We start from the raw sequence: 25000 nt of genomic DNA on the forward strand, positions 1-25000 counted from the left end.
AGAAGTGTCGCTTATCTCTTGCTCTTGTTCGGCCAACATCCATCCACAGTCTGTAGTGTTTTAGTTACGTCTAAATCACTAATCCTTGTCTCCATGGCGACAAATAAAGTACGTTTCTCACAAGTATCATCCCTGCAGGACGAGGAATAGCTAAACATGCTTCACTACACACCGTAGGAGGATACAACAGCTCACCGCTAACAGCAAGCAAGCTCTCCTAAAAATAAACAAATGCCATGGGTGGGTCTACACAGACGTCGACTGTAATGATACCAAGAACAAGAGCCGCACATAGTTCATATACACTACCGTTCAAAAGTTTGGGGTCACATTGAAATGTCCTTATTTTTGAAGGAAAAGCACTGTACTTTTCAATGAAGATAACTTTAAACTAGTCTTAACTTGAAAGAAATACACTCTATACATTGCTAATGTGGTAAATGACTATTCTAGCTGCAAGTGTCTGGTTTTTGGTGCAATATCTACATAGGTGTATAGAGGCCCATTTCCAGCAACTATCACTCCAGTGTTCTAATGGTACAATGTGTTTGCTCATTGGCTCAGAAGGCTAATTGATGATTAGAAAACCCTTGTGCAATCATGTTCACACATCTGAAAACAGTTTAGCTCGCTACAGAAGCTACAAAACTGACCTTCCTTTGAGCAGATTGAGTTTCTGGAGCATCACATTTGTGGGGTCAAAGAGAACTTTCATCTGAAACTCGACAGTCTATTCTTGTTCTTAGAAATGAAGGCTATTCCACAAAATTGTTTGGGTGACCCCAAACTTTTGAACGGTAGTGTAAATCGATGTTATCATTGTAGTATCTTTTGTAATTTTTTATTGTTTATAAAATGAAAATATGTGCCTGGACACAGGATAATACTTTAATTATGACCAATGTATGACCCTGTAACTGTTTGGTATCAAATTGATACCAAAACTTGTCGTATCACCCGAAACTTATGTATAGAATCAGACAACAGAAGAATAAGTGATTATTCTCTGCATTTGACCGATCACCCTCACCCCCTCGGAGATGAGGGGAGCAGTGAGCAGCAGCGGTGGCCGCGCCCGGGAATCATTTTGGTGATTTGACCCCCAATTCCAAACCCTTGATGCTGAGTGCCAAGCAGGGAGGTAATGGGTCCCATTTTTATAGTCTTGGTATGACTCGGTTGGGGTTTGAACTCACGACCTACCGATGTCAGGGCGGTAATAACACTTTTTTTGATAATAAATAAAATAAAATAAATAATAAATAATTAAAAAAATATATAAATAAATAAATAAAATTGCTATGGAATGAAAAGGGGTAGGATTAAATAAACTCTGCTTCTTCCTTATCCTTTTCGGAGGTGCTGTAATGAGACAAATGGAAATATGTGGCGCATTATCGTACGCACGTTCCAAATAAACTGAAACTGAACTGAACTTAAAGGCCTACTGAAAGCCACTACTACCGACCACGCAGTCTGATAGTTTATATATCAATGATGAAATCTTAACATTGCAACACATGCCAATACGGCCGGGTTAACTTATAAAGTGACATTTAAAATTTCCCGGGAAACATCCGGCTGAAACGTCGCGGTATGATGACGTATGCGCGTGACGTAGTCAGTTAAACGGAAGTTATGGTACCCCGTAGAATCCTATACAAAAAGCTCTGTTTTCATTTCATAATTCCACAGTATTCTGGACACCTTTTGCAATTTGTTTAATGAACAATGAAGGCTGCAAAGAAGACAGTTGTAGGTGGGATCGGTGTATTAGCAGCGGACTACAGCAACACAACCAGGAGGACTTTGTTGGAGAGCAGACGCGCTAGCCGCCGACCTCACCTTGACTTCCTACTGAAGTCCTTCGTCCTTCCGCCGATCGCTGGAACGCAGGTGAGCACGGGTGTTGATGAGCAGATGAAGGCTGGCTGGCGGGCGTAGGTGGAGAGCTAATGTTTTTAGCATAGCTCTGTGCGGTCCGGTTGCTAAGTAGGCTTCAATGGCGTCGTTAGCACAGCATTGTTAACCTTCGCCAGCCTGGAAAGCATTAACCGTGTATTTACATGTCCACGGTTTAATAGTATTGTTGATTTTCTATCTATCCTTCCAGTCAGGGGTTTATTTTTTTTCTTTCTATATGCAGTTAAAGCACGATGCTATCACGTTAGCTCGTAGCTAAAGCGTTTCGCCGATGTATTGTCGTGGAGATAAAAGGCACTGAATGTCCATTTCGCATTCTCGACTCTCATTTTCAAGAGGATATAGTATCCGAGGTGGTTTAAAATACAAATCCGTGATCCACAATAGAAAAAGGAGAGAGTGTGGAATCCAATGAGTCAGCTTGTACCTAAGTTACGGTCAGAGCGAAAAAAAATATGTATTTCACTGCATTCTAGTCCGTCACTCTAACGTTCCTCATCCACGAATCTTTCATCCTCGCTCAAATTAATGGGGTAATGGTCCGAATAGCTCTAGCTGCGTTGAAAACAATAGGAAAATATGAGGGAGTGAACAACTGACAACGTCACGCTACTTCCGGTAGGGGCAAGGTTTTTTTTTTTATCAGAGACCAAAAGTTGCGAACTTTATCGACGTTGTTCTATACTAAATCCTTTCAGCAAAAACATGGCAATATCGCAAAATGATCAAGTATGACACATAGAATGGATCTGCTATTCCCGTTTGAATAAAAAAAAATCATTTCAGTAGGCCTTTAAATTGTTATGAAATTAGAACACAATCGGTCTTCCGTCGGAGCATTTTCGGGGGCAAAAATAAGAGCAATGACATCAGAACAACTTGATTAAATATTGAATTAATGCTATGATTTCCTGCCAACGCCATGACATCAACGCAGCATCATCGCCTTTCTGTCCATGATCTCAGCACAATAGGTCTTGCGAAACAGTGGCAGGATCTACAGTACACTTTTTTCCCCAAACAATCCCTGCCAAAATCAACTTCCATCCGTGGAAATGTGCTCACTTTCACAAAAGTGGAAGTGCCCGTCTGAGTGGAGAGCAGAGGTGTGGCCCTCCAGCGGAACCCTGGCGTTATCGGGCCCGCTCGCTTCCTTATCTTTGCAAACACATAGGAGGTATGCCGAGATCCTGTCTGCGCCTGCTGGCGGAAATCAAACGACGGCCAAAAAGCTGCTAAAGCAACCTGAGAAGTGCAGACACAAATATAGCGATGGAAAATATTTATCGTGCGGTACCGGGGGAGGGGAGGGGGCGTGGCCTGTTTCGACTTTCCAGATATTGTGAGGGTCCGGCGTTGTAAAAACACCAATCAGTCCTCGAGCGCCATTGTTTTATAGTCTGCCAATCATCACTTTATAACGCAACAGTAGGTGGAGGACAATCTCTGCCAAGCCACACCCAATCAGGATGCCTTAAATATCAACCGTTTTGAAGTGTTTACCTTTGTTAGGTAACACAATGCAGTGTGAAGTACTTCATCCACACATTACCAGTGCATTCTTTTACACCAGGATAATTGAATATCAAGAGTGTGTGAAACTTCAACTCCTACCTTGTTCACTTCCGTGCTTTGTAATCAATTTCTTGTATTTTCTTTGTAATTCTAATTTTTTTTTCAACCATGACTAGGGAAGGTTGTTTGGTTTAGGTCATACAAGTTAATGGTGCGCTTTGGTAGGTGAGAAAGTACACATCAAGGTCACCGGACTGAGTTTCTCACAATGTCCGCAAGATGTGGAAATTTTGCCACATGTTTTATGTTTTACTTTGTACGATTGCACCAAGTAAAATTCCTAGTTTGTGAACCCGTTCTCAAACAATGGCAATAAACACTATTCTGATTCTGATGTCAGACCCCCGGGCCTTTGAAATTAAATGAAAGCACGGCCAGTTTACTTTCGTGATGAAGCTCTCTGACGCTTTGTAATCAGAAATATCAAGAAGCCAAAAGTCAACCATGGATAAGTGCAGAGTGTTTTGCATTTTTTCCCATCATGCCTTCCAATGGATTTAAATGGGTGTAATTTCGAATTTTTTATGGTGATAGGACGTTTTTTTGAATAATATCTACAAAGTTCAGTGAACAGGTTGTGTTATGTGTGACCATGTCTGCCAATCATCACTTTATAACGCAACAGTAGGTGGAGGACAATCCCTGCCAAGCCACACCCAATCAGGATGCCTTAAATATCAACCGTTTTGAAGTGTTTACCTTTGTTAGGTAACACAATGCAGTGTGAAGTACTTCATCCACACATTACCAGTACATTCTTTTACACCAGGATAATTGAATATCAAGAGTATGTGAAACTTCAACTCCTACCTTGTTCACTTCCGTGCTTTGTAATCCATTTCTTGTATTTTCTTTGTAATTCAAATTTATTTTCAACCATGACTAGGGGAGGTTGTTTGGTTTAGGTCATACAAGTTAATGGTGCGCTTTGGTAGGTGAGAAAGTACACATCAAGGTCACCGGACCGAGTTTCTCACAATGTCCGCAAGATGTGGAAATTTTGCCACATGTTTTATGTTTTACTTTGTACGATTGCACCAAGTAAAATTCCTAGTTTGTGAACCCGTTCTCAAACAATGGCAATAAAAACTATTCTGATTCTGATGTCAGACCCCCGGGCCTTTGAAATTAAATGAAATCACGGCCAGTTTACTTTCGTGACGAAGCTCTCTGACGCTTTGTAATCAGAAATATCAAGAAGCCAAAAATCAACCATGGATAAGTGCGGAATGTTTTGCATTTTTTCCCATCATGCCTTCCAATGGATTTAAATGGGTGTAATTTCGAATTTTTTATGGTGATAGGACGTTTTTTTGAATAATATCTACAAAGTTCAGTGAACAGGTTGTGTTATGTGTGACCATGTCTGCCAATCATCACTTTATAACACAACAGTAGGTGGAGGACAATCCCTGCCAAGCCACACCCAATCAGGATGTCTTAAATATCAACCGTTTTGAAGTGTTTACCTTTGTTAGGTAACACAATGCAGTGTGAAGTACTTCATCCACACATTACCAGTACATTCTTTTACACCAGGATAATTTAATATCAAGAGTATGTGAAACTTCAACTCCTACCTTGTTCACTTCCGTGCTTTGTAATCCATTTCTTGTATTTTCTTTGTAATTCAAATTTATTTTCAACCATGACTAGGGAAGGTTGTTTGGTTTAGGTCATACAAGTTAATGGTGCGCTTTGGTAGGTGAGAAAGTACACATCAAGGTCACCGGACTGAGTTTCTCACAATGTCCACAAGATGTGGAAATTTTGCCACATGTTTTATGTTTTACGTTGCTCGATTGCACCAAGTAAAATTCTTAGTTTGTGAACCCGTTCTCAAACAATGGCAATAAACACTATTCTGATTCTGATGTCAGACCCCCGGGCCTTTGAAATTAATATGAAAGCACGGCCAGTTTACTTTCGTGACGAAGCTCTCTGACGCTTTGTAATCAGAAATATCAAGAAGCCAAAAATCAAACATGGGTAAGTGCGAAGTGTTTTGCATTTTTTCCCATCATGCCTTCCAATGGATTTAAATGGGTGTCATTTCGAATTTTTTATGGTGATAGGACGTTTTTTTGAATAATATCTACAAAGTTCAGTGAACAGGTTGTGTTATGTGTGACCATGTCTGCCAATCATCACTTTATAACACAACAGTAGGTGGAGGACAATCTCTGCCAAGCCACACCCAATCAGGATGCCTTAAATATCAACCGTTTTGAAGTGTTTACCTTTGTTAGGTAACACAATGCAGTGTGAAGTACTTCATCCACACATTACCAGTGCATTCTTTTACACCAGGATAATTGAATGTCAAGAGTATGTGAAAGTTCAACTCCTACCTTGTTCACTTCCGTGCTTTGTAATCCATTTCTTGTATTTTCTTTGTAATTCAAATTTATTTTCAACCATGACTAGGGAAGGTTGTTTGGTTTAGGTCATATAAGTTAATGGTGCGCTTTGGTAGGTGAGAAAGTACACATCAAGGTCACCGGACTGAGTTTCTCACAGTGTCCACAAGATGTGGAAATTTTGCCACATGTTTTATGTTTTATCGATTGCACCAAGTAAAATTCCTAGTTTGTCAACCCGTTCTCAAACTATTCTGATTCTGATGTCAGACCCCCAAGCCTTTGAAATTAATATGAAAGCACGGCCAGTTTACTTTCGTGACGAAGCTCTCTGACGCTTTGTAATCAGAAATATCAAGAAGCCAAAAGTCAACCATGGATAAGTGCGGAGTGTTTTGCATTTTTTCCCATCATGCCTTCCAATGGATTTAAATGGGTGTAATTTCGAATTTTTTATGGTGATGGGACGTTTTTTTGAATAATATCTACAAAGTTCAGTGAACAGGTTGTGTTATGTGTGACCATGTCTGCCAATCATCACTTTATAACGCAACAGTAGGTGGAGGACAATCTCTGCCAAGCCACACCCAATCAGGATGCCTTAAATATCAACCGTTTTTAAAGTGTTTACCTTTGATTATTTTTATTACTTTGATTATTGATTTTGTGCTGTTTAAAATTTATTTTCAACCATGACTAGGGAAGGTTGTTTGGATTATAAATAAATGGGTTATACTTGTATAGCGCTTTTCTACCTTCAAGGTACTCAAAGCGCTTTGACAGTATTTCCACATTCACCCATTCACACACACATTCACACACTGATGGCGGGAGCTGCCATGCCAGGCGCAAACCAGCACCCATCAGGAGCAAGGGTGAAGCGTCTTGCCCAAGGACACAACGGACTTGGATGGTAGAAGGTGGGGATTGAACCCCAGTAACCAGCAACCCTCCGATTGCTGGCACGGCCACTCTACCACTCTACGCTACGCCGTCCCTTTTGGGTCATATAAGTACACATCAAGGTCGTCGACCTGAGTTTCTCACAATGGCCACAAGATGGTGACAATTTCCCGCATGTCAGACCCCTGGGCTTTTGAAATAAATATGAAAGCACGGCCAGCTTACTTCTGTGACGACCTATTTGAATCTTTGTAATCAATCAGAAATATCAAGCGGCTAAAAGTCAACCATGGATAAGTGCGGAGAGAGTGTTTTGCATTTTTTCCCATCATGCCTTGCAACGGATTTAAATGGGTGAAATTTCGATTTTTTTATGGCGATGGGACGTTTTTTTTTAATACTATCTACAAAGATTGTGTTATGTGTGACCGTGTGTGTTGACCTTTTGTGCCGTTTAAAATGCATTTTCAACCATGACTAGGGAAGCTTGTTTGGATTGGGTCATATAACTGCACATCAAGGTCTTCGACCTGAGTTTCTCACAATGTCCACAAGATGGTGACAATTTCCCGCATGTCAGACCCCTGGGCCTTCAAAATTAATATGAAAGCACGGCCAGTTTACTTTCGTGACAAAGCTCTTTGACGCTTTGTAATCAGAAATATCAGGCGGCCAAAAGTCAACCATGGATAAGTGCGGAGAGAGTGTTTTGCATTTTTTCCCCATCATGCCTTGCAACGGATTTAAATGGGTGTAATTTCGAATTTTTTATGGTGATGGAACATTCGTTTGAATAATATCTACAAAGTTCAGTGACTGTGTGTGTTGACCTTTTGTGCCGTTTAAAATGTATTTTCAACCATGACTAGGGAAGGTTGTTTGGATTGGGTCATATAAGTACACATCAAGGTATTCGACCTGAGTTTCTCACAATGTCCACAAGGTGGTGACAATTTCCCGCATGTCAGACCCCTGGGCCTTTGAAATTAGTATGAAAGCACGGCCAGTTGACTTCTGTGACGACCTCTTTGAATCTTTGTAATCAATCAGAAATATCAAGCAGCCAAAAGTCAACCATGCCTTGCAATGGATTTAAATGGGTGTAATTTAGAATTTTTTATGGTGATGGGATGTTTTTTTGAATACTATCTACAAAGGTTGTGTTATGTGTGACCGTGTGTGTTGATTTTTTGTGCTGTTTAAAATGTATTTTCAACCATGACTAGGGAAGGTTGTTTGGATTGGGTCATATAAGTACACATCAAGGTCTTCGACCTGAGTTTCTCACAATGTCCACAAGGTGGCGACAATTTCCCGCATGTCAGACCCCTGGGCCTTCAAAATTAATATGAAAGCACGGCCAGTTTACTTTCGTGACGAAGCTCTTTGACGCTTTGTAATCAGAAATATCAGGCGGCCAAAAGTCAACCATGGATAAGTGCGGAGAGAGTGTTTTGCATTTTTTCCCCATCATGCCTTGCAATGGATTTAAATGGGTGTAATTTCGAATATTTTATGGTGATGGAACATTTGTTTGAATAATATCTACAAAGTTCAGTGACCGTGTGTGTTGACCTTTTGTGCCGTTTAAAATGTATTTTCAACCATGACTAGGGAAGGTTGTTTGGATTGGGTCATATAAGTACACATCAAGGTATTCGACCTGAGTTTCTCACAATGTCCACAAGGTGGCGACAATTTCCCGCATGTCAGACCCCTGGGCCTTTGAAATTAGTATGAAAGCACGGCCAGTTGACTTCTGTGACGACCTCTTTGAATCTTTGTAATCAATCAAAAATATCAAGCAGCTAAAAGTCAACCATGGATAAGTGCGGAGAGAGTGTTTTGCATTTTTTCCCATCATTCCTTGGGTGTAATTTCAATTTTCTTAATGGTGATGGGACATTTTTTTGAATAACATCTACAGAGTTCAGTGAACAGGTTGTGTTATGTGTGACCGTGTGTGTTGACCTTTTGTGCCGTTTAAAATGCATTTTCAACCATGACTAGGGAAGCTTGTTTGGATTGGGTCATATAAGTGCACATCAAGGTCTTCGACCTGAGTTTCTCATAATGTCCACAAGATGGTGATATTTTGCCACATGTCAGACCCCTGGGCCTTTGAAATTAATATGAAAGCACATCCAGTTTACTTCTGTGACGACCTCTTTGAATGTGCAGAGAGTGTTTTGCATTTTTTCCCATCAAATTTTGAATTTTTTATGGTGATGGGTTGTTTTTTTTAATAATATCTACAAAGATTGTGTTATGTGTGACCGTGTGTGTTGACCTTTTGTGCCGTTCAAAATTTATTTTCAACCATGACTAGGGAAGGTTGTTTGGATTGGGTCATATAAGTACACATCAAAGTCTTTGACCTGAGTTTCTCACAATGTCCACAAGGTGGTGACAATTTCCCGCATGTCAGACCCCTGGGTCTTCAAAATTAATATGAAAGCACAGCCAGCTTGCTTATTAAAATGGAACTACTGCCGTCGTCTCTAAGATGCCAGAGCTCCGCATTTGGCCCACGGACTGGGGTTCGGACACCCCTGTTTTACACTGATAGCAAAAGGAAACCATTTTCCGTGACGCCCGACAAAAAATGACTGCACAGATGCTACATTATAATGAGAAGGAACACATGCAGTGATGGGATTCAAATCAAAAAGGTGTTGCACAAATATCATCTTACCTGGTTTAGGGCCTTTCCCGCCTTGTCCTATTAAACACACAAAAAGAAAGGTTATACTTTTGCTCGCCAACAAGCACTTCTGCTCGCGTTCTTCATACCTGTTCCGAGTCCTCCAGGACCAAAGCCTCCAGGGACCAGACCTCCGGGAACGCCTCCTTGCCCTCCACCTCCATAACCTCCGGGAACGCCACCTTGCCCTCCACCTCCATAACCTTCGAATACAAGAATTTTTTTTTAAACAGGTTAAAACCAGGGTACTTGAATCTTGTGTCACCGGGCAGAATTCAAACTGTAAATCCCGCCCCTGACTGCGCATCTCGCTGATAGTCCCTCACGGTCTCCTCCAAGGATCCCCTTGTTTGTGTTTATTTGCATTCCATCAGTAACTCACCTCACCATGTAAAAGGCCACACACAGGATCTGGAATATGTGACAGGATCTGGAGGGGTTGACCGCTCATTTGTCTTCCGGGGTTTTATTTACTAAAATACTTCATTATAAAGGCACAGACAGCACGCAGACACATTTTTTTCCCAGAAATGATTACTGTTACGATATTCTGAATGATGCTAATAGGATTTTTTAATTTTTACTTCAAGAATATAACTTAGGTACCCCCGCTTTAAAAGGCACACCTTTTTATTCCGGCTTCTTACTGAATATTTTAAACTCTTCTTAGGTTCTTAGTTTTTATTCTGTCATATTTGATTTTATTTATTATTATTATTACTACTTTTATTACTAATTTATGTTTGTATTTATTAATTACTTTGTTATTTATGTTTGATTTTTTTATATCATTTTTTTAGATGGTGTTAATTTATTTTATTTAGTTATAATATTGTAGTCATTCTCTTTAAAGGTGGCGTTTTCCTCACATAGTATTGTTGTTTTTTTTTGTTTTTTTTAAACCGGGGGTCAGCAACCCACGGCTCTCGAGCTGCATGCGGCTCTTTAGTGCCGCCCTAGTGGCTCTCTGGAGCATTTTTAAAAAAGGATTAAAAACGGAAAAAGACGGGGGGGGGGGGGGTGGGGGGGGGAATACAAACAAGTGCAACAGTTTGTTTACATGTAAAATCTTCAATTCCTTCTTTGTCTCATTTTGTCCACCAAAAGTTTTATGCTGTGCGTGAATGCACAAAGGTGCGCTTTGTTGATGTTATTGCCTTGTTGGAGTGCTAATCAGGCATATTTGGTCAGTGCATGACTGCAAGATAATCGATGCTAACATGCTATTTAGGCTAGCTGTATGCACATATTGCATCACTATGCCTGAGATTTGCGACTTAGACAAGGGTAATTTCGGGCAGTCTTCCTTTGAATCCGGAAGACTTGGCAGGTCTGAGCATGCGTCTGGAAAGCAAACGTTTCCCAGCATGCCTTGTTGTGGTTTTCAATGATCACTTTGTGCAGAATACATCACATTAAAGATACATGAAAACAGTCCAGACAGGGGTTATTAGTCAAATTGGTGTGGATTTTAGTCATGTACAATCAAGCTACTGCCACTTTTGGTGGTAATTTGGCAGCCTTACTAATAATGGGTAGTGGAATGCATCTTATTAATTTCACTGTGGTCCCTTTATGAAACAAGCACAATGAAAGAGGTACTGATTGTTTACTGAATTTTGAGATACGTTCCACATATATGAAATAATGGCATATAATGGCAATAATGGTAGCATTAAACAGGCACTGAGTGAGCACAATGTGTCATGTCTTTTAATTTTTTCGGACTATAATGTGCAATAATGTTATATGTGTATATGTATATATATGCATGTGAATGGATATGTGCATGTGTGTGGATATATACATATATATAGATACATAATTTCTTTTTGATCTTTTTTTAATCTTTTTTTACTATTTATATTACTAAATTATTGTGTATGCACCTTAGGGGATCTGCTCCAATTTCGTTGTTCTTTGAACCTGTCCACTGTAATAATGACAAATAAAACTCTATTCTATTCTATTCTAATGGGTGTCCCAGTTCCACTTCCTCTTTTTTTTTTATTTTTTTTTTTTTTTTACATTATTTTGCTCCTAGCTGTTTTAGCTTTTTTTAATTTATTTTTCAAATTTATATTTATTTATTCATTTGATAGGGAAATCATAATACGTTTACTGAGAAACAGACACTTTTTTGCTCTCCCCACCAAAAAATAAAAAAAGAAATTAAAAAATTAAAAAAAGAAATAAAAAAAAAAGGAAAAAAAAGCAATGTACTGCCTTCCTCTTCACAGATATAAAATCAAACAAACTATTTTATTTTATTTTATTAAATAAACTAATTTCAAAATTAAGCTCAAATCCACTTCTATACTGAATATTCATTATTTTCCTTCATAATTGATTTAATCCTTTTTTAGATTAAATAAAACCCTCATAGGCTCCGTCATGACAAACAACCCCTTAGATTGTATCAAACCAAAATATTTAGGAGAAAGAAAATAAATGTGTTTTTCTACTCACTCGCTGCTTTGGCTGGTTTATAGCCGGCAGGCACTCCTCCAGTTGACCCTTTGTGATGAAACATCAATTATCAAGTTATGCGGTGTCAATATGTCACAATAAAATACACTTGCTGCATGTTTCCTTTACACGGATTACAAACACGTTTGTGTGTATAAGATCAGTTTGTCAAGATTAGAGGGGGAAAAAATAGTCTTAAGTTGTGTGCGGTATGTTTCGCATGGAGGTTTTTGACACTGAATCAACAACAAAATTAGTTTATTAAAATAGGGTTTCTAAATTCAGTATGTAAAAAATTCAGTGTAAAAAAATAGCTTTTTTTTTTATAAAATAAACAATATTTTTTTACACAACACACTGAATATAAAAAATTATATATTTATTGAAATTGTGAGCATAATTTAATGTAATTTTTTTTTACAAATCAGTCCACAGAATTAAAATACATAAAAATTCAGTTACATAAACTGGTAACCACATTTGTTAACAGTAACAATGGCGGAGGTCTGCCCCCCTATTGCTTGCGGTTATGAATGTTTTTTATGTTAGCAAATTCTGCGTCCATATTTATTTGACTATTGGCGAGGGCGAGCGTGCACAAAGTACAAACAGATGTCGCAATGTGTGGTCAGAGCAGTTATCAATCTCTGAAAATGCACATTTTCACATAGCTCAATTGGGAACTGTCAATAACGAGAGTCTTGAGTTTTTCATATTCCACATTGCCAAAATCGTTAGTTTCATTTCTGCTTTGCTTTTATGCTTTTTTTAATGTAATTTTTTTATATAGTACTTTTATTGCAGTAAGTCCAGTTTATTATTCTAAACTCTGCCAGCGGACTTTGTTACCTGGATAGTATCCAGTTCCTGGTCCCGTGCCTATCCCAGCGCCTGGCGGTACGTACACCCCTGCAACACACAGCAGGGCATCACAACGTCATTCATAACCCCACCAAAAATAGATCCACATAGTGATGAAATATGTCTTTACAGCGAGGCGTGCATCAGAATTTACGTAGCACATTCCATAAACCCGTTTTTGTTTGTTTGTTTGTTTTTTTAAACACACTTTGCAGAACATCATATTTGACCCAGACACAAAATAAACAGTCTCGGGTCACAACTGCGATGGGTTTACACTGTACAGCAAAACAGGATCCGCTCCAGTTGAGATCCCGATTAAAAAGTTGATGAGAATCAGTGTCATTTGGTGATTAACTGCAAATAACTTTTTTTTTTTTATCAAGCAAAAGGTTCTGCACATTGATCTTAATGCATATTTATTAATAGAAAGATTAATTTCAACTACCTTGAACACTGGAAATATAACATTTGTTTGCTGCACACACTTCCTTGGACCCTAATTAGAATAAAAAAACTAAGAATCATCTTTTTGTATGAGGTACTTAGTCCATAAGTACACACACGTGTACTTCATGTTTAGTGACATGCTAATTCTTATTTTTACACTTTTTTTTCCTCCAAATTCCATGGTATGTTGTACTCTTCTGACACCACCAGATGGCAGTATAAGTGTCCACATAAGTGGCCATAAGACTCCAATTCAGTAGTGTACACAATTTTGGAAATAAGCGCTAAAAAGGTGCTGTCCACGCATGTGGCCACTAAGCCTTTAGAGGTTAAGTTAGACTTCACCATTAAATATAATATATAAATATATGTCCCAATACACCTTTTTAAACTCTGATACGATACCAACATTGGAACCTTGAGTATCGGCCGACACAGATATTGATCCGATATCAGCATATATACTTTTATTTTGTAGTGTGGATTGTTAGAAAATGTTTGATCGAGTCAAATTAGTCACACAGAGAACAATGGTAGCTAAAAAAAAAATACAAATACAAATGATTATTATCCATCTGAAATGGACATAAGCTGTCTTTAGGTTGAAGTGGGGTGGTAATTGCACTTTTGAGATTTGTTGGTCAAATGTAAAGTGCAACACAGGTCAAATCTAAATTTTATTTTTATTTTTTCAATAATTTATTAAATTAAGCTCACGTTGAATGATGCGGACACGTTTGTTACTGGATGCTTTCTGCCTTAGAGACTTTGTATAGTATTGAGATATGAGATCAAGTGAAATTATTAAAACTGAGAACAATAGTAGCTATAAAAAAAAAACAACACAAATGTATTATTAACCATCTGGAATGGACATATGCTGTCTTTAGGTTGAAGTGGGGTGGGGATTGCACTTTTGAGATTTGTTGTTCAAATGTAAAGTACAACATAAGTAAAATGTAATATTGTTTTTTTCCCAATAATTCATTAAATTAAGCTCACATTGAATGATGGATGGATGGACGGATGATGCGGACACATCTGTTACTGGATACTTTCCTGCCTTGGAGACTTTGTATACGAGTATTTGATACTTGTGTATATAATTATTGACAAATGTGATGTATTATACTGCAATATTGTTCAAGTAAAGAAACTTATGCACGTCTAGCTTGTGTGCTATCGTGTGCTTTGTTGTTGTGTAGCTGCAAGCTCCAAGTGGCCTCTAAACTACCACGTTTGCCTTTTGTAGGTGACTTGACCAAAATACACGAAAACGCTGCAATGTTAGAAAATGTTTGATATAGTCGAATTAGTCACACAGAGAACAATGGCAGCTATAAAAAAAACAAATGTATTATTAACCATCTGGAATGGACATATGCTGTCTTTAGGTTGAAGTGGGGTGGTAATTGCACTTTTGAGATTTGTTGTTGTACAACAAGTAAAATCTAATATCGTTTTGTTTTTTTCAATAATTCATTAAATTAAGCTCACGTTGAATGATGCGGACACGTTTGTTACTGGATGCTTTCTGCCTTAGAGACTTTGTATATGAGTATTGAGATATGAGATCAAGGGAAATTATTCAAACGGAAAACAATAGTAGCTATTAAAAAAAAAGCACTAATTTATTATGAACCATCTGGAATGGACATATGCTGTCTTTAGGTTGAAGTGGGGTGGAAATATCACTTTTGAGATTTGTTGTTCAAATGTAAAGTACAACATAAGTAAAATGTAATGTTTTTTTTTTTCAATAATTCATTAAATTAAGCTCACGTTGAATGATGGATGGATGGATGGATGGATGGATGAATGATGCGGACACATCTGTTACTGGATACTTTTCTGCCTTGGAGACTTTGTATATGAGTATTTGATACTTGTGTATATAATTATTGACAAATGTGACGTATTATACTGCAATATTGTTCAAGTAAAGAAACTTATGCACGTCTAGCTTGTGTGCTATCGTGTGCTTTGCTGTTGTGTAGCTGCAAGCTCCAGGTGGCCTCTAAACTACCACGTTTGCCTTTTGTAAGTGACTTGACTAAAATACACGAAAACGCTGCAATGTTAGAAAATGTTTGATATAGTCAAATTAGTCACACAGAGAACAATGGTAGCTATAAAAAAACACAAATGTATTATTAACCATCTGGAATGAAAATATGCTGTCTTTAGGTTGAAGTGGGGTGGTAATTGCACTTTTGAGATTTGTTGTTGTGCAACAAGTAAAATCTAATATTGTTTTTTTGTTTTCAATAATTCATTAAATTAAGCTCACGTTGAATGATGGATGGATGGATGAATGATGCGGACACGTCTGTTACTGGATACTTTTCTGCCTTGGAGACTTTGTATACGAGTATTTGATACTTGTGTATATAATTATTGACAAATGTGATGTATTATACTGCAATATTGTTCAAGTAAAGAAACTTATGCACGTCTAGCTTGTGTGCTATCGTGTGCTTTGCTGTTGTGTAGCTGCAAGCTCCAAGTGGCCTCTAAACTACCACGTTTGCCTTTTGTAGGTGACTTGACTAAAATAGAGGAAAAGACCAACAATGTGTGCTGATGTTATATACATGGAAGCCGATAAAGTTGCTCCACATGGGCCAATACACATTTGGAGTAGTTTAATATGTGAATTATCAGATTTAGAGCTGAAAAAAGAGAGCAAATGGCACCGATTCAGTGGAATGGCTCTTATCATATTTGACCCAGGCAGCAAAATAAACACTGATCCAGGTCACGACTGCGGTGCTTTTACTGTGAAACATAATCTGCTCCACTGAGAATCCCCATAAAAAAAAGTTTATATACAAATTTGAGTCAAAGGAGAAAATTGCAGTTGTGAGCATGTGAGCAACAATGACCCCCAACAACTGAGGACAACATCCTAGGGAAGTGGTGAGCTCAGACCTAAATGACAGTTCTGTGGATTAAATATCTCAAATAAGGGTGATATTTGCTTATTTTCTGTCTGATAAGATAATTCATCTCACTTTGCAGATTTTATATTAGAGTGTTTTACTTGTTTTAAGTGTTTTGGTCCTAAATGATCTCAGTAAGATATTACAGATTGTTCCTGAGATTTGATGACCTATATTGAGTAAAACATGCTTGAAACTATTTTTGTCCAAATGTCCAAAACACACACTGCAAAAAGTCAGTGTTCAAAAACAATTTAAAAAAAAATAAAAACGAGGGGTATTTTATTTGAACTAAGCAAAATTATCTGCCAATAGAACAAGAAAATTTGGCTTGTCAAGACTTTCCGAAACAAGTAAAATTAGCTAACTTCAATTAACCCAAAAATAGCTTAAAATAAGTATATTCTCACTAATAACAAGTGCACTTTTCTTGGTAGAAAAAAAAGAGACCTTTTTGCTCAATATGTTGAAAAATATTCTTAAATGAAGTAAATGCTAGTGCCATTATCTTGACATAATGATATGCGCTCGGCATTACATTTCTTGAAACCAGCAAACTTATACTAAAAACTAGTTTATTGTTCTTAATGGAAAGGCAACAAGGCAACCGCTTGTTACTCTCGGGGTCTCCTAGCCGCTCAGGCAAATCATATGGTCTAAAACTGCATTTTTCCATGGATAACATGACATCATAGCGCCAAATGCGTGCTCTTTCAGTCAATTAGTGCACATATATACAGCCCGGCCCCCGCCAAAAATGTTTTAATTGTAATTTTGAGGAATTTATCTGAATGTGCATGAACTATTTCTGTTCAAAATTGTTAGAAATGTCACATCTTAAATGTTTAAATATTAACTGTCAGTTTACTGTACCGTGCCAACTGTACTACTATATGAGTACGTATTTTCTATTGTTTCATTGAAAATAAAACAGCAAAGTCCATTTGGCTGTCATCGGTTTTAATTATGAGACACAATTGTGTCAAAATCATGATTTTTTTTTCATGCTTGAAATAAGAAAATTACTTTGAAAAAGTAGTTTTATACTTATGAGTGTTGCTGACACAGCTTTGCAACAGTTGATATTCTAGTTTCAAGCATGTTTTACTCAATATAGGTCATCACATCTCAGCAACAAGCTGTAATATCTTACTGAGAAATATTGAGAAAAAAGGTCTCATTTTTTTCCCATCAAGAAAAGTGCACTTGTTATTAGTGAGAATATACTTATTTTAAGGTATTTTTGGGTTCATTGAGGTTAGCTAATTGTACTTGTTTTGGAAAGTCTTGACAAGCCAAATGTTCTTGTTCTATTGGCAGATAATTTTGCTTAGTTCAAATAAAATACCCCTCATTTTTGTATTTTTTTCCCTGTTTTTGAACACTGACTTTTTGCAGTGTGGCACTCGAACCCGGGTGTGATTTTTGAACATTTTACCGACTTTTCTCACTTTTCTCCCCGCCTTCCCGTGGGACTTTGATGGGCATCCCGGCCGGCGGCGGGACTTGTGGCACTCGAACCTGGGTAGGTATTTTGAAAATTTTGGGGGACTTTCGCCGACTTTTAGTGAGAATATATTTATTTTAAGGTATTTTGGGGTTCATTGAGGTTAGCTAATTTTACTTGTTTCGGAAAGTCTTGACAAGCCAAATGTTTTTGTTCTATTGGCAGATAATTTTGCTTAGTTCAAATAAAATACCCCTCATTTTTGTATATTTTTTCCTTGTTTTTGAACACTGACTTTTTGCAGTGTGGCACTCGAACCCGGGTGTGATTTTTGAACATTTTACCGAATTTTCTCACTTTTCTCCCCGCCTTCCCGTGGAACTTTGCTGGGCGCGTTTTGGACATTCTGGGCATCCCGGCCGGCGGCGGGACTTGTGGCACTCGAACCTGGGTAGGTATTTTGAGCATTTTTGGGGACTTTTGACGACTTTTCCAACTTTTATCCTCCGTCCACGTGGGACTCGGCTGGGTGTGTTATGGACATTTTGGGCATCCCGGGACTTGCGTGGCCGGCGGCGGGACTTGTGGCACTCGAACCTGGGTAGGTATTTTGAGCATTTTTGGGGACTTTTGACGACTTTTCCAACTTTTATCCCCCGTCCACGTGGGACTCGGCTGGGTGTGTTATGGACATTTTGGGCATCCCGGGACTTGCGCAGCCGGCGGCGGGACTTGTGGGACTCGAACCTGGGTAGGTATTTTGGACATTTTTGGGGACTTTTGCCGACTTTTAGTGAGAATATACTTATTTTAAGGTATTTTTGGGTTCATTAAGGTTAGCTAATTTGACTTGTTTTGGAAAGTCTTGACAAGCCAAATGTTCTTGTTGTATTGGCAGATAATTTTGCTTAGTTCAAATAAAATACCCCTCATTTTTGTATTTTTTTTCTTGTTTTTGAACACTGACTTTTTGCAGTGTTGCTGTGACATGTGCTGTTGACCTCTTGGCCAGGTCACCCTTGTGAAAGAGATCTTGATCTCAATGGGTTTTCTTATCTGGTTAAATAAAGGTTCTAGTGTGGCACTCGAACCCGGGTGTGATTTTTGAACATTTTACCGAATTTTCTCACTTTTCTCCCCGCCTTCCCGTGGAACTTTGCTGGGCGCGTTTTGGACATTCTGGGCATCCCGGCCGGCGGCGGGACTTGTGGCACTCGAACCTGGGTAGGTATTTTGAACATTTTTGGGGACTTTTGACGACTTTTCCAACTTTTATCCCCCGTCCACGTGGGACTTGGCTGGGTGTGTTATGGACATTTTGGGCAACCCGGGACTTGCGCGGCCAGCGGCGGGACTTGTGGGACTCGAACCTGGGTAGGTATTTTGAACATTTTTGGGGACTTTTGCCGACTTTTCTCACTTTTCTCCCCCACTTCCCGTGGGACTTTGCTGGGTGCGTTTTGGACATTGTTTGCATCCTGGGACTTGTGCGGCCGGCAGCGGGACTCGTGAGACTGGAACCCGGGGAGGTATTTTGGACAAAATTGGGACTTTTGACCATTTTGGCCGCCTTTTCCCCTCTTCTTCCCCGCCTTCCTGTGCACCATTGCTGGACGTGTTTTGGACATTTGGACAAAAATAGTTTCAAGCGTGTTTTACTCAATATAGGTCATCAAATCTCAGCAACAAGCTGTAATATCTTACTGAGATCATTTAGGACCAAAGCCCTTAAAACAATTAAAACACTAACATACTTGTTTTAAGTGTTTTGGTCCTAAATGATCTCAGTAAGATATTACAGCTTGTAGCTGAGATTTGATGACCTATATTACCGTTCAAAAGTTTGGGGTCACATTAAAATGTCCTTATTTTTCAATGAAGATAACTTTAAACTATTCTTAACTTTAAAGAAGTACACTCTATACATTGCTAATGTGGTAAATGACTATTCTAGCTGCAAATGTCTGGTTTTTGGTGCAATATCTACATAGGTGTATAGAGGCCCATTTCCAGCAACTATCACTCCAGTGTTCTAATGGTACAATGTGTTTGCTCATTGGCTCAGAAGGCTAATTGATGATTAGAAAACCCTTGTGCAATCATGTTCACACATCTGAAAACAGTTTAGCTCGTTACAGAAGCTACAAAACTGACCTTCCTTTGAGCAGATTGAGTTTCTGGAGCATCACATTTGTGGGGTCAATTAAACGCTCAAAATGGCCAGAAAAAGAGAACTTTCATCTGAAACGCGACATTCTATTCTTGTTCTTAGAAATGAAGGCTATTCCACAAAATTGTTTGGGTGACCCCAAACTTTTGAACGGTAGTGTATGTTGAGTAAAACATGCTTGAAACTAGAATATCAACTGTTGCAAAGCTGTGTCATCAACACTCACAAGTATAAAACTACTTTTTTAAAGTAATAATTTCTTATTTAAAGCATGAAAAAAAAAAATCATGATTTTGACACAATTGTGTCTCATAATTAACACAGATGACAGCCAAATGGACTTTGCTGTTTTATTTTTAATGAAACAATAGAAAATACGTACGCATATAGTTGTTATTAGTGAGAATATACTTATTTTAAGGTATTTTGGGGTTCATTGAGGTTAGCTAATTGTACTTGTTTTGGAAAGTCTTGACAAACCAAATTTTCTTGTTCTATCGGCAGATAATTTTGCTTAGTTCAAATAAAATACCCCTCATTTTTGTATTTTTTTTCCTTGTTTTTGAACACTGACTTTTTGCAGCGTACCGAGCCGTCCCTTACAAGCGCGAGGAGGGCCAGTTAACATGTCGAACGTGTTTATTAGCACGCCCTGCGTGAACAGTGGACGCCGACAAGGCATTACTGTCTGCGCCCGCCCAACGAAAACGGATGACATAAGCCACTCAAAAAGTGCCAGAAGAAAACCTCCGGAATATAAACATATCATTCACGGCGCTGCAGAAGTGTTTCCCTGACCTAACAAGTAGTGAAAATATTTAATGAGTTTCGGTCGTAAAAAAAAAACATCAGTAGGGTTGAGGTCGGGACTTAATGCCAGCACTTGAGAAGGAAACTGTCGAATATGAAAAAAGTGAGAAGTCACGGTTGTGAAGAACTTCTAACATAATGATTACTGTGTATTAGAGTTGTCCCCATACCAGCACCAAAATGTATTTCGGTACTTTGATACTTTTCTAAATAAAGGGGACCACAAAAAATGGCATTATTGGCTTTATTTTAACAAAAAATCTTAGGGTACATTAAACATATGTTTGTTTTTGCAAGTTTGTCCTTAAATAAAATAGTGGACATACAAGACAACTTGTCTTTTAGTAGTAAGTAAGCAAACAAAGGCTCCTAACTTAGCTGCTGACGTATGCAGTAACATATTGTGTCATTTATCTACCTATTAAGTCAGGGGTGTCCAAACTTTTTCCACTGAGGGCCGCACACGGAAAAATTAAAGCATGTGGGGGCCATTTTGATATTTTTCATTTTCAAACCATAACAAAATATATGCATTTTTTTATTTATTTTACCTTTAGAGGTGCCGGGGACCATAAAGGTCTCAGTCATTAAAATGTTAAAAATAAGTCAGATCATTATTTTTTTTAAATTATTTAACGCTTACAGTAAATCTTTATATCAACTTTAAGTTGATATAAAGTAATACAAATTTTAAAAAAATGTCAAAATTCTGTCAAAAACAACTTCGTTTTTTTTATAGTAAAATATGGGTCAAATGCAGAGGACACATTTCACCACACCTAGTGTGTGTGTGACAACCATTGGTACTTTAACTTAACAAAAACAACTTAGTTTTTTTATAGTAAAACTGAAATATGCAGTATTTAGTCATTAGAGCCCTAAAAGATCAATAATGCAGGACACCATTGATTTTAATTCTTTCATATTTTTGAGTAATCAAATAAAAATTCACTAAATATATTTGGGATCCAAAAGGTGCCCCACTCATAAAGTGATACATTTTTATTAGGTTTTTCTTTTATTTTCAACACTTAAGTTACGAGATCAACTTCAGATATATCTGTCGATTTTATGCTGGAACTATTATTTTGTTTGTTTTATGCGCTTTTTTTCCAAAGAAAACTTTGATGTTTTTATATGGCTACTACACAATATATGCAATATTTGCCACATAAAACATTTTAAAGTGAAATATTTGAAGTAATTGGAGCCCTGAAAATAATTCATTATAACATGGATGTTTTGTCATTATTTTTTTTTTTTGAGCAATGGCAAAAAAAATGAAGACAAAAAAAACAACAACAACAACAGCCTGCATGGCAGCTTTTGTGTCAACATTGCAACTTTTTCTCGTTAGATTTCACCTCATTCCACTTTTTTTAATGTTCTTTTTTATTTTTACAATAGTATTTCCAGAATGTGTGGCGGGCCGGTAAACAATTAGCTGCGGGCCGCAAATGGCCCCCGGGCCGCACTTTGGACACCCCTGTATTAAGTCAAGTTAAAACCTCTTAAGGCCCAAGCTTTTTGTTTACATGTTTTTTATTTTATTTCTCTTTGCTATTTGGGCTTATTGGACCCTAATTAGAATAAAAACTAAAAATCATCTTTTGATAAGATGTACTTAGTCCATAAGTACACAAACGTGTACTTCATGTGTAGTGACATGCTAATTCTTATTTTTACACTTTTTTTCCCCAAATTCCGTTGTATTTTATACTCTTCTGACACCACCAGATGGCAGTATAAGTGTCCACATAAGTGGCCATAAGACCCCAATTCAGTAGTGTACACAATTTTGGAAATAAGAGCTAAAAGGTGCTGTCCACGCATGTGGCCACTAAGGCCTTTAGAGGGTTTAAAGTTAAAGTATCAATGATTGTCACACACACACACTAGGTGTGGTGAAATGTGTCCTCTGCATTTGACCCATCCCCTTGTTCACCCCCCGGGGAGGTGAGGGGAGCAGTGAGCAGCAGCGGGTGGCCGCGCCCGGAAATCATTTTTGGTGATTTAACCCTCAATTCCAACCCTTGATGCTGAGTGCCAAGCAGGTCCCATTTTTATAGTCCTTGGTACGACTCGGCCGGGGTTTGAACTCACAACCTACCGATCTCTAACCATTATTTTGTCAAAATTATTAAGAACAAGCGGTAGAAAATGGATTATTAATCTACTTGTTCATTTACTATTAATATCTGCTTACTTTCTCTTTTAACATGTTCTATCTACACTTCTGTTAAAATGTAATAATCACTTATTCATCTGTTTTCTGACTCTTTACATTAGTCTTGGATGATACCACAAATTTAGGTATCGATCCGATACCAAGTAGTTAGAGGATCATACATTGGTCATATTCAAAGTACTCATGTGTCCAGGGACGTATTTCCTGAGTTTATAAACAGAATATACATTTTAAAAAAAACAGGTACTTTTTAGAGGCGGTATAGTACTGAATATGATTAATTCGTGGTACTATACTTGTACCAGTCTACCATACAGCCCTACTGTATATTGTTATAAGGAGAAAGGCATGTTCATTTCGCACTAATGATTGTATATGTCCAAAAATGCACCAAAATGTATGTTAATCGTGTTAGCATCAGAATACCTCATGCTGTTGAAAGAGGTGTGGCCAACGTTTTGACCGGTATTATACAAAATTCAAAACCAGTGAAGCTGGCACGTTGTGTAAATGGTAAATAAAAACAGAATATAATGATTTGCAAATCCTTTTCAACCCATATTCAATTGAATAGACTGCAAAGACAAGATACTTAATGTTCCAACTGGAAAACTTGGTTATTTTTTGCAAATTTTAGCTCATTTGGAATTTGATGCCTGCGACAGGTTTCAAAAAAGTTGGCACAAGTGGCAAAAAAGACTGAGGAAGTTGAGGAATGCTCATCAAACACTTATTTGGAACATCCCACAGGTTAACAGGCTAATTGGGAACAGGTGGGTGCCATGGTTGGGTATAAAAGCAGCTTCCATGAAATGCTCAGTCATTCACAAACAAGGATTCATTCATTCATTCATTTCTTTTCATTCCTTTCATGAAAATGCATATATACAAGCCATATACTGTTGACACTTTCATTGTTTTTTGTTTCTTCTACATTTCCATGATCAGAAAGGAGCAGATGGAAGAATAATATTGTTATATTTACTTGCCCCCTTTTTAACACAAATTATTTTAGATGACTTTATCACTGTTCCCTTCACCAACACCCGAACTCCAAAATACTTTTAATTTTCGTTTGGATGGGGCGAGGGTCACCACTTTGTGAACAAATGCCAGAGCAAATTGTTTAAGAACAACATTTCTCAACCAGCTACTGCAAGGAATTTAGGGATTTCACCATCTACGATCCGTAATATCATCAAAAGGTTCAAAGAATCTGGAGAAATCACTGCACGTAAGCGGCAAGGCGGAAAACCAACATTGAATGCCTGAGACTTTCGATCTCACTCGCGGTACTGCATCAACAAGCGACATCAGTGTGTAAAGGATATCACCACATGGGCTCAGGAACACTTCAGAAAACCACTGTCAGTAACTACAGTCTGTAAGTGCAAGGTAAAATTCTACTATGCAAAGCCAAAGCCATTGATCAACAACACCCAGAAACGCCGCCGGTTTCGCTGGGCCCGAGCTCATCTAGGATTTTTTGCTGTGCGTTACTGTAAATGGCAAAACGGTACGACTTATTTTCACAGTAAGCTTTTGGCCACTGAGTTGCCAATCAAAATGTACATTTTCACTGCGAATTATTAGAAATCGAAAAAGGCTACCGTACAGTAATTTAAAAACATAATGGCGGCGACAGTTTGATGTTAAAGTTCTAAAAAAAAAAATTTAGAATTTGAAAATCTTAACGGGCCGCATGTGGCCCTGGGCCCGTATTTTGCCCAGGTCTGTCTTAGATGGTGCAGGTGTACATCATGTTTTAGTAAGGTGTGTGTGTGTGTGTGTGTTCTGGCAATGCTTACTTAATGGGGACATCGCTCTATTTACACAGTCACCTTTAGGGGACCTCTGACGGTATGGGGACAAAAAAAACAGGTCCCCTAAAGCAGTGGTCCCCAACCTTTTTGTAGCTGGGGACCGGTCAACGCTTGAAAATTTGTCCCCAAGGAATGGGGGGGGGGGGATTTTTTTTTTTTTTTTTTTTTTCCCCATCAAGAAATACAATCATGTGTGCTTATGGACTGTATCCCTGCAGACTGTATTGATCTATATTGATATATAATGTATATATTGTGTTTTTTATGTTGATTTAATTTAAAAAAAAAAAAAAAAATTGTTTTTTTTTTTTCATCAAGAAATACAATCATGTGTGCTTACGGATTGTATCCCTGCAGACTGTATTGATCTATATT

The 25000-nt window shown here is 38.1% G+C and overlaps 1 protein-coding gene across 4 annotated transcripts in view; it reads right to left on the reverse strand.

Annotated features, from left to right (window-relative positions):
- The window catches only part of LOC133663564 (elastin-like), a 278983-nt gene that overhangs the window by 112098 nt on the left and 141885 nt on the right, over positions 1–25000 (reverse strand). For all 4 annotated transcript variants that reach the window (XM_062068120.1, XM_062068122.1, XM_062068121.1 and 1 more), the window contains exons 7-10: positions 12784–12843; positions 11935–11982; positions 9555–9668; positions 9457–9483 (exon numbers count right to left, since the gene is read on the reverse strand). In XM_062068120.1, coding sequence (XP_061924104.1) covers positions 9457–9483; positions 9555–9668; positions 11935–11982; positions 12784–12843 — 249 coding nt within the window. The remainder of the gene's footprint in view (positions 1–9456; positions 9484–9554; positions 9669–11934; positions 11983–12783; positions 12844–25000) is intronic.

The sequence above is a fragment of the Entelurus aequoreus genome, linkage group LG13, assembly GCF_033978785.1.
Source record: "Entelurus aequoreus isolate RoL-2023_Sb linkage group LG13, RoL_Eaeq_v1.1, whole genome shotgun sequence".
Classification (NCBI taxonomy): domain Eukaryota; kingdom Metazoa; phylum Chordata; class Actinopteri; order Syngnathiformes; family Syngnathidae; genus Entelurus; species Entelurus aequoreus.